At 39.1% G+C, this 10,974-nt stretch overlaps 1 protein-coding gene across 5 annotated transcripts in view; it reads right to left on the reverse strand.

Annotated features, from left to right (window-relative positions):
- The window catches only part of NELL1 (neural EGFL like 1), a 293,349-nt gene that overhangs the window by 203,029 nt on the left and 79,346 nt on the right, over positions 1 to 10,974 (reverse strand). For all 5 annotated transcript variants that reach the window (XM_042021335.1, XM_042021324.1, XM_042021346.1 and 2 more), the window contains exons 9-10: positions 8,879 to 8,952; positions 1,610 to 1,709 (exon numbers count right to left, since the gene is read on the reverse strand). In XM_042021335.1, the coding sequence (XP_041877269.1) occupies positions 1,610 to 1,709; positions 8,879 to 8,952 (174 nt within the window). The remainder of the gene's footprint in view (positions 1 to 1,609; positions 1,710 to 8,878; positions 8,953 to 10,974) is intronic.

The following is a 10,974-nucleotide window of genomic DNA, read 5'->3' on the forward strand; positions in this document are numbered from 1 at the left end:
AAATTAATCATACCTTTAGGTGTCATTTTCAAAAGAATTTTAAAAAGCAATGATGAAGTACAAAAGGAGGTGGTACTGTTTTAGCAGTCCAGTAAAGCAGAAGTGAAGTGGGGGTTTAATGTCTCAAATTGAAAGCATCATGTACCAGAATTCCGAGGAAGGAAAAATACAATTCCTTCCCTTGCTTCTAGAGACCATCACATAAATATAAATATTCATCTTATAAATAATGAAGTCAGTTTGAGGATGAATATCTAAAAAGAGTACCTATCACTAACAATAATATGGAAGTGAATAATTACGGAACTTATCTCTCATCAACTTTGAAGCTTTCGTATTTCTAATCCTTTTAAGTAATGAATATTTTTTTTTCAGTACTGCACTACATCAAACTGGGCCATCTGTTAAGAAGTATCATTAAGACATCCAGCCCTCTGAGGGGCAGAGAAGCAACATTTACTGTTTGCTTAAATAGTTGCAGATGTTTCTAGAAACTACTAAAAAACATTAATGTGTATATTCTTAGACCATGACCCAACAGGCAGTCACATGCATGTGTTTTCAAGTTCAAGGCCTAAGTAAATATTTAACCATGCGTATCTACTAATTAATATTTACTGGCAGAGGGAGAGATTCAGATCCCCTTCATCGCCATCTGCAATGGCACTGGAGGAATTTATATGCAGGCAAGACAAATATTCAGCAGACCTCAATAACCATCTAAGCCTGCAAATGTCTGATGCTCATTTGGCACACCTCTTGGCACACCTCTGAGGTGCATCACTAAAGGCAGATGAGATGTGAGTCCCGAGACACCAGGCTCCCCTTAAGCTCAGCTGAGACCCAGCACCAAGGGAGAGATGAGGAACAGAGATACAGTACATAGGGAATGATTATTCACTCAGCAATTCACTGATCAGAACACGATTTAAGAAGAAAGCTCGTTCAAGTTTCTTAACCTTGTGATACCTGCACATTTCTCATTTAAGAGGATTTCCTCAACTGAGATTTTAGCTATGGCCTGCTCAGTCTGGTCCAGCCTACAACCAGGACTCACGGGGCTGAAACGAAACAAGCAAGAGGAACCTCCATCTCAACATCCCATTGGAAGGAGGAAAAATGGGGTTCTGGGCTCCAGGGTTAATTTTTTAATTTTTGTTTTGCACTGGTATTATTTTACTGTCCATCTTAATTCATAAATTAGTCCTCAGAGTGCTCAAATCTAAATCAACCTCCTAATATCCATCAAACTAGAATTTTAACGTTATTTTTGCAATTTTAAAATAGAGACCTTAAAAACACATTTTCAAAACCCTGCAGTTGCAAGTTTAAGCAACAATATATATTTCTTTTTCAAATATAGCATCCTTTTAATAGGAATTTTTAGGAGATATTGGTCCCTTTCTCCCCCAGCTCTTCCTTTTCTCCCTCCTCCTCTCTAATTCAGAGCAATTACAGCTTTGTATCTGGTAAGTCTTCTAACCAAAGGAGTATCACAGACTGGTTTTAGAATCAGGCTTACAGAGGTACTTAGTATTACAAAGGAATTGTTCCTTTCAATGTATCCCCTCTTGAACCAACAACTTATATTCCTTACAAGCTGGCTTACCTCTACAAACACTGCAACACTGGTTCTCTGGAAGAACGTGATCTTTTTCTGAGCAGTTCAGCGCTGGACAAGTCTCCGCTACTTTTACTAAAACTCCATTCTGAAAATAAACAACATTTTTTTTAAAATTACATTGGTGAAAACACATGCAGTGGCAAGGATCACATACTTTTCCATCTACAGCACTAGTAATTTCTAGTGACAACACTGGTAAACTAGCAAGAAGCAAGTTAAATTCATTTGTTCCACCATAATGTCAAATCTAGAGTAATCTACTGTGGTGCATTTCTCTGCTCAGCATCAAAATAAAACGATTACAAGGCACTTCAGCTCAAAATTCTATTCTAGTTTTACCAAATATGTAGTCTCAAAGTATAGTTGTCTTCTTTCTGAGTATTTGAAGGAATTAAAGAATTTCATTCCAAGTTAAAGACAATCTTCCTGCTTTCTGCAAGTCTGAGCTTTATTCCTCTTATTTCACAGTCTACATACTTCGCTGACAAGTTATTCAACGCCAATATACACAGCAAGACCAGTATTTTCAAGTGTTGTGTTGTTCTGTCATGTCCAATTACAAGAGTCTGTTGTTTAGAATTACTGATCACCTAATTTCCAAAATTAGGTCCTTCAAAGAAGAAAGCTCATCTTGAGATATCCCTATAGAAACTGCTGTGCAAAACCAAGCTAAAGATATTTCTGTGATTTTGATTTCTAGATTTAGAATAAGACTGTGATATGAGGGCTAGAAGCTGGTAGAAATTTTCTATAATCCTAGACATAGAGCGTTCATGGGGAGATTTTTGCACCAAATTTTACTCCATCTTCTTCCCACCCAGCAGATCAGCCTCACTATATCTCCAGACCAAACAGCTCTCCAGCTCTTTAGTTCCTTGTTTCTTAAAATCCTGTCCCAAAATAGCCTCCTCTTTTACCTTATCCCCCCCCTCTAGCCTTTTTCATACCATAATTTACTTGTTCAGCACTTCAGCACCCCTTCTGCAGCTATGCCATCACTGAGAACTGGCAAGTGGAGCAGAAATTAAGAACCAGGATTTTTGCTCAGTAGGAACTACAGTAACTACCCCACAGGACTGTCCACACCTGAGTAATCTCATTTTCCAAGCTGTGAAACTCCACTAAGAAAGCAGGCAGCCTGCTATGTTGCCAAAACACCTTTTTAACGTTAGTCTTGTCCCCACTCCTCCGAAAATATTTTTCATTACATCTCTGATCATGGAATGAAAAGATGGAGTAACAATTTCTGCTTTCCTCAAACAAAGAAATTTCATTTTCCAGCTATCATGATGGCAGAGACAAGTTTAAAAATATGATCCAAACACACCCAGGTCTAGGAAAGCAGAGGAAAACCAATACCAAAAAATAGACAAAACTTTATTAAAGCCATCATTCTCATAATCTGAGGAGAAATTACCTGTGAGTCCACCCTGTATGAAGAAACACCTCAGTATATAAGCTTGCTTTCCTATCTACACTACACTGTGCCACACCATGCCAAAGCACCGGCTCAGGTGCCAGAAACAGCAGAGGTAAAACCTTTGCTGACAATCAGCCTTGCCGCTTTGCCTCACCACACCAGTTCAGCTATGTCCCTCCAGGCTCCAGAAGGAGTTCTCACAGCATCAAACTGCCCTACAGACTTAGGAAATGCCTGCTGAGTCTACAAGGCACAAGTTATGTGCCTGGAGTGCCCAGCAGCCTACAAGACTTACAGCTGAGAAGGGAAGCCAACCCAGGGAATGCAAATCTGACCATTCTGCAGCCACTGCCCTTGACACTACAATCTTAAGGCTAAGCAGGGCCAATTGCCTTTACTGGCAAGTTGCATCAGCTGCTGTCATGAAAAATAATGCTAAAAAAAAAATCCCCACAGGCATCTGCTTTTCTTATTTTTTGTAAGAAAAAGCAGCTCCCTACAGCAGCATGGAAAGCACACATCATCAGAGCAAGTGCCCACAAAGAACAGTGAAGTTAATGGAGGCATTAGGTCTCCTCCTGATCTCACTTCCACAAAGGAAAGGGAGGAATCCCCCACGGTTGCCTGTGCAACTGCAGTATCAAAGGTGACAAAAGAACCAGACACCAAGCCATCATTTACTATCACGTTATCAAACAACCAGCTAGAATAGCTCTGGCTGTAACTCATTGCCTATTTAAGCTCAGACAGGACAATTACAGCAGAAAGAGTAAATGACGTCAGCATACGGACAAAAAGTGTTGACTGACAAAAAATCTGGCCAAAAAAACATGGCAAGAAATGGTATGAAAGTCAAATGAGTGTCAGGATGAGTCAAAAAGCTAAAGACAAATTTAATCCAAGCTCACAGCTTCTTTAGTGACTCACAAGGAGATAAAAGAACACAAATTGAGAATTCCATTAATTTAACAACAGTAAGATTTTATTTCCCTACGTTTCCTATTTTCTGCAGCATTTGCATCTTGGGAAAACAAATTAAACTTATTTGTAATTAAGTTTTAAAACAATTAAAACATTTCCATGTTGGGTTAAAATCAATTTGTTATAAACTAGTACAGATCCAATTATAAGAATTATCATCATCAGATTTCAGATTTTATCCACTGAGATAAGAAGAGTTCACACTTCAGAACTATGGCTTCAGGCAGCCTTAGAAAAATTGCTCCTTTTTGTATCCAATTCACATATGTAGCAGTCATAGAATGTGAACAGAAATAGATGTCAAAAAGACTTTTTTTTTCTGGAATAAATATATCAAGCTTCAGTTGTGACATACAATCCACAAGAATGAGATCTGGAGTCAAAAATTTACAGCAAGATAATTAAATTTCTTGTAATTACAAAGGTAAGTACATAAAAAAAGGATTGGATTTAAACTTAATCAGTGACATGCAGTGAAAATCTGAACAACAAACAGCTCATCTCACATGACTGGCTTTGAAAATTAATAGCAAGATTTCAGATAAGGCTATTTTGGTGGGGCTTTTTTCCTGTCTGAATTTAGCTGTGCCCTGGTTTCAGCCAGGGTTGATCTCTGCAGCAGCCAGGAGGGGCATGGCCAGGACAGGAGGTTATTCTATAACCACCTCAACTTGAGGAGGGGGTGGTGGGGTAGGAGAGGGAGCAGTCAGGTATTGTTGTTCCCTGTGAATCGACCACCTCTTGCTTGTACCCTTTGTCATCAGTATTGTTGCTGTTATTGTTTATTTTCTTATCTACTTGCTGATTCCAGTAAACTGTTCTTATCTCAACCTGTGATCTTTACCTTTTGTGCCTCCAATTCTCCTCTCCATCCCACCCAGGGGAAGCGAGAGAGACATGGTTTCAGTGAGAGCACCACACCTGGGAATATCATTCCTAAGGCACAACAAGCTGTTATTAATCAGTCTCTCAGGACAAAGTTTCAAACAGCAGCCTTAGTTGTCACTCTAAGAAGCACATCATTCCTTACCTTTATGTCATACATGAAATGGAGTGTTGGCCTTTGCACATTAAGTGTTTTCAACTTTTAATTGTTAATTGCTTAATTATTGCTTATTCAAATTACCCATCAACCCAGTTGGACAGTTATTAAGTTCCAAAGTTACTCCCCTGATTAGTTGATTAAAGTGTTTTATATAATTCCGCGTTAAAAGTCCCTTGTTAATAAAGTTCCACAAGTTTGGTCCCCTCTTTAGTCCCTAAAAAGTGTAAAAACCCACAATGTCTTAATTCCTGTATGTGTCCAAGTTAATTACCCTGGTTTTAAGAGTTCTCTGAAATACTTATAGCCCAGTTTTAAACCTTTTACCAAGTGTTCTTAACCTTTGTAAGTTTTGAGTGAGTGTTAAGCTTTGCCAAAAAGGAGACCTTCTAACTGCACGGAGCTATTTTTAGAACGCGGCTGTTGGCCAGCAACTGAGCACCGTGGCAACCTGGAATTTTAATGAGGACTTCTCCCGCCTTTGGAGTCGATGACAATTTTTCCCCTAGACAACAGCAAGCCATTAGCAGACTGAGATCACCTCACCTCAAGACACCACCAATCATCCAAGACCATGGAGGCTGGACACTGGGCGGTCATGGGCGGGACCCAGACTTTATAAAACTGCTGGACACCAAATCAGAGGGGCCATTTTCACCTCAGATTAGCTGGTGGTGAAGTGCTGGGAGTACAGGCCTCTACCTCTTTCAAAAGGCAATTTTACCATTCAGACTTTGGGCGAGCTGAAGTCACCCAGTGTTGTAAGGTCTCTGGTTTGGGACTTCCGAGCCAGTTCGGCCAACAAGGTCTCTAATCACTGCAGACCTGGGGTTTTTTTTGGCTTTGTAATTGTTTTGTACTTGGAATTTTTTTTTGCTGATTGTTCTTTTAATAAATTGTTCTTAATTATTTTATTTAAGAACCAAGAGTTGTCTCATTCCTCACACTTTACAAAAAGCTTTTTAGTCCACCTTCCTGAAAGCTGTGGGCCCTGTCCATCTTGTATGGCACAGTGTGACTGCCTGCTGCCAGCATTAATGAAGAGGCATTTATTTTTGTACCCTTTGCTGTCAAGCATGTTGTCTGTTTATGAACGGCATCATGTCATTCACAGGCAGCTGCTCAACTGCAAATTCTCACTCCAACAAAAGTCATAAAAATTTTTCCATTGACTTTTCATGGCCCACATCACCATACTGGTGAAACAAAAACCAAAACCAAAAACAAAAAAACAAAAAAACAAACCTAAACAAACCAACCAGCAAAAAAATCAAACACTTTTTGAATGCAAAAAGGTGCAGTTACCAGAAGTTCATACACACTTGCATTTTCTGGCCTTCCCACCACAAGAGAGAGATGGAACAGCTGGGGAGAGATCAGCCTTGGGCCATGAGGATAAATATAGACTGGAGCATCTCACAGGAGGAAAGGCTGAGAGAGCTGGGACTGTAGCCTGAAGGGGAGAAGGCTCAGAGGGGACCCTACAGACACATAAAATACCCAAAGGGAAAGCGTGAAGAGGGTGGAGCCAGGCTCTTCTCAGCGGTGCCCACTGACAGGACCAGGGCCCACAGGTACAAACTGAAACACAGCAGGGTCCACCTGAACATCAGGAAACACTCTCCCAGTGTGAGGCTCCCCAGGGAAGCTGTGGAGTCTCCATCCTTGGAGATATTCAAAAGCCATTTGGACGTGGTCCTGGGCAACTGGCTCCAGGTAACCCAGCTCAAGCAGGAGAGTTGGAGAAGATGACCTCCAGAGGTCCCTTCCAATCTGGACTGTTCTGTGATTGTTAGAAATACCGGTGTGCTCATTTTATCATTGTAGATTCATCTAGAGAGTGTTTGTGGGCAGGATTCCAGCTGGGAGTGGTTGTTCATGAGTAACATCTGTGCTTATGGTTAAGAGAATATGCATCATAAATATTTTTAGTCTGGATTAGTTTCCAAAAATTAAAAAAAGGTCTCTCAGCCTGATAAAGAAAATCTTTAATCTAGCTGGATCCATCAGTAGTAGTACTATTTTTGTTAGATGAAAAAACTATGAAAGTTAAAAGCCTCTTAAGGTTGTATCAGTACCTATGCAAAGAATAAGGAATCTATCTTCAAATAAAAATTGAAATGTGAAATTTCAACTTAATCTTTTTGACATTACCCCACTTACAGATATATCCTCCTCTACAAAGATTTTTAAGTCATCTTTATCAACACTATTACACTGATGGTAGATGTGTACCCTCCAACATATTCCTTCATGGATCAGCAGCTTTTGAAACTTGATGTCAGTTTTTCAAGTCTGGAAAATTAAATCATGTTAAATTTGGTATGGTACTCCCTTATGACAAAGTCCTTCCTTTATTCATACGACACCTTGTCTACATAGGACAGAAAACAGTGACATAGCCACAGTTTGACTCATCACCATTCATCTTTCATCTAATGAGCATTCCTAACTGAGGTCAGATTAAGAGGTCATGCTGAAGACATATTGAATGAACCTCCTGCATGGAGACACAACACCCCACAGAAACAGATGCAAGCAGCCTCTTAAAAACTCTCCCCAGGACAGTGAGGTTTAATATCTTCTTGAAGCACAGCTGTGGAAAGAACTTCAGTTTGTTGGGATTTTTCTGAAGGCATGCATCAAACATTTTTTTATGGTGTTACATTCACGGATGCCATTTTGAATATTTATCAATACTGTCCATTAAGATGCAAATACCAATTGCAATGTTACAGTAATTAACATTGCCATATCATTTTCCTTTTACAATAAGCAAAATACAAAAGCTGTTTCCATTATTTTACTCATTCCTAATGACAGGTATTTGATGGTTGGTATTTGCTGTTAATCTTCATGAATGTATTATCATACTCCTAATGATGAATATAATGCTCTTATTTATAGCACAGAGAAGTTCCGCAGACATAATTCAGGTCACTCTCTCTGGTTTCACTTTAATGTGCAAACACTCCTGTTCTCATTTCATACAAGTACTCCCCCTCTCCAATAAACATTCTATGTCATATTATAAATAACAGGCATCTTAGTCTGCTTTCCAAGGCAACGACCTTGCCCACGTATTTGTATATGCAGTGCTGAACACCCCATACAGCTCAATGGTAACAATAGCAAAGTAATTCTGCATAACAAGCTGTTTTCACAACATCTGCAGCCAGTTATTGTCCATTTCCATTAGTGAACATGAAATTGCTACTCTGTACACTCAGCTCCAAGCACAACAATAACCAGATCAATGTAATCTTTTCCTATACGCACATTCACCAACACTCCCTGAACGGATCTAACACAGCCTTCGTTCACCTGTGTTCTTAAATACTGTCATAGTCCAAATGTTAAGAATTTGCCAAGAAAGACCTCAGTCTGCTCCAATACTCAGTAATTTACCTCAACTATTAGAAGAGCTATATATAATTTAAACAATACTAGGGGAAATACAGAGTAACTCAAACAATATAACATGAAGGTTGCTTCAAATTTTCGCAATTTGGCTGAAACAAGTCATTTGGTCAAGATGCTGTTACTTTTTTCCTAAAGATCATGAAAGCAGAGATAAGAGAAAACATCTTTCCAAATAGTTTTGCCCATATTTTTCTTATCCTGCAAGGGTCATATTCCTGCCTTGTTTTCATATTTGTGGCTTTCACTGACTTCAGGGTCACCTTTTCAAGACAACAGATGTCACATTTGCATGAAGGAAGCCTAAAGAAATGCACTAAGTTTACACTGTCACTTCTGAACACCAGAGATACATTTAAAATCAGGAAAAGTTTATGCAACTGAAACTTACTCGACATTCCCTGCAGCTCTTGGTTAATACTCGTTGACCTTCTGCTAGCACTTTGCCTCCATAGATACACTTGGCTGTAATTCGAGAGAAGGAGGAGGGAGATTAAAAATTAATTAAATCAGTATTTAAGCAGCAAATAAATGCAAGGTATAACATGAAAGTAAAACCAGTATTCACATCCACTGAAAAAAATATGAATACTTTAAAAATATGATACATTTTGCTTTCATCAGAAGTCAGTATCACATATAATTACAGACAAAGTAACAAACAATAAATTCATTTTAAGAAAAAGTAGCATCTTCACCCAGCCTAAAGAGAGGGAATAGAAGCATAGACAATGTGTCCTGGACTAAACTCCCTACCATTCAATAGAAAATATTTTCACTACTGAGATCGCGTAGAGTAGCTACAGTATTTGTGTTACTAGAGGTCCTCATGACTCACTTCAAGAACTGGAGACATTTATTAGAGTACAGTTCATCATGAGAATAATACAAGCACAGATTTCAATTAAGCCTTCCCATTTTTTGTGGGCACAAAGGTGAACTCTTCAACTTGCTGGAGGACTGCACGAACAGATCAGATGCAGCGAATGACTGTACCAAATTAACAAACTGCAAAAATCTGTTTCAGAAAAATATTCTTCAAGCACACATGAAAAACGCAGATTTCCCAAGAAACTGAGAGCTCCTACTACAAAATTCTTCTCTGAAGTTTTGACCCTTCTGCCAAAGACAAGCGGCTCCACAAATGAACAGACTGGAACACATGATCATTCCTCATTCACTTCAAGGCAAAGTGGACTAGCTCAGGACTACTGCCACCATGAAAAAGGCAACCTGCAGCAGGGCCACAGGAGCAAACAGCTTGGTCAATTATGACTGGAATTATCACAGTCCCCATGCAACTACATGGCTAAATTCCAATTCCAGAGAAGGACAGTAAATCCATCAATTAAAGAGAACAGCTGGACTGTTACGATCTCACACAAATCAAGTATCCAGCATAAAAGCACCCTACATTACTAGCCAGATCAATGCTAAACACTGATAAAATAACTTTCTGCTGTGGCATTTCAGCTCTTTCTGTACTTGGCCAGTAAAAGTCTGACCTGGGACCCTGAAAGGAAAGCTAAAAGATGTGAATCCTATGTTGCAATTGAACTTCAAAAGTTTGCAGAGTCAAGCCACATGCACAGTGCAAGTGTTCACAGTCTGTTCTCAAAAGACACACTATCTAGGACTGTTTTACCTCAATTTCCTTCCTGAGTGCCCAGGTAAGGGAAGCACTCACAGGTGCAAGTGTGTCCCTCTTACAGGTGATGCCAATAGTTCCACAGCAGCAACTGTCACAGCCAGATTGATTCCCAAATTTTAAGCAAAAGAGACTGCTAGATCAATCTTCATGAACCTTCAGACATCAATTTGCTTCTAATGACTCTTTGTGAAAATGCTCATTTCTTCCAAAAAAAAAAAAAGAATGATTTATGATTTTCAGGATAACTCAGTTCTCATCATCACTAAAGCATTTTAAAACAGGCTTCTTCCTTTTGGTATCCTAGTTTTCTTTGTTTTTCAAAAGCTGCCCTAGTTTTTATGCCCGACTTGTTGTGATCTCACTTCTGAAGAAAACTTCAGATGAGGAAGCTTCATTTAAATTAGGAATCCCAGTAACTATTTTTAGGAGAATATGAACTAGAGACATTTCCTTTTTCTTTCTGTCTGTTTTCCTGACAAGAATGGACACACCAGAAAGCAAGTTAATGTCTGATTCAGAAAAATGATATTTAAAACAAAATTATAGTCTTTTGCCAAATATTATTTGAAATGCTAACACAAGGTGGCAGGGATCAAAACTGAACTGCCTAAACCCCTTAACACATCAGACATTAGAGCTACTTTGCTCATTAACCCTTAGCTAAGACGGGAAAGTGCCCAATAACCCAGCCATTCAATAATCCCTAGAGACAGCAAATTACAACTGATGGTTCTATCAGAGCTAAATAGAAAAAGCACAGAGAAAATAACACCTGCAGTGCAGCTCTTTGGAAAACCTCTGCAATTACTACTATCTACCTAGAGGTGACTAACTGT

Source organism: Corvus kubaryi, unplaced genomic scaffold (genome assembly GCF_017639235.1).
Source record: "Corvus kubaryi isolate FWS band 111438036 unplaced genomic scaffold, C.kubaryi_AGA036_p1.0 125, whole genome shotgun sequence".
In the NCBI taxonomy this organism is placed as follows: domain Eukaryota; kingdom Metazoa; phylum Chordata; class Aves; order Passeriformes; family Corvidae; genus Corvus; species Corvus kubaryi.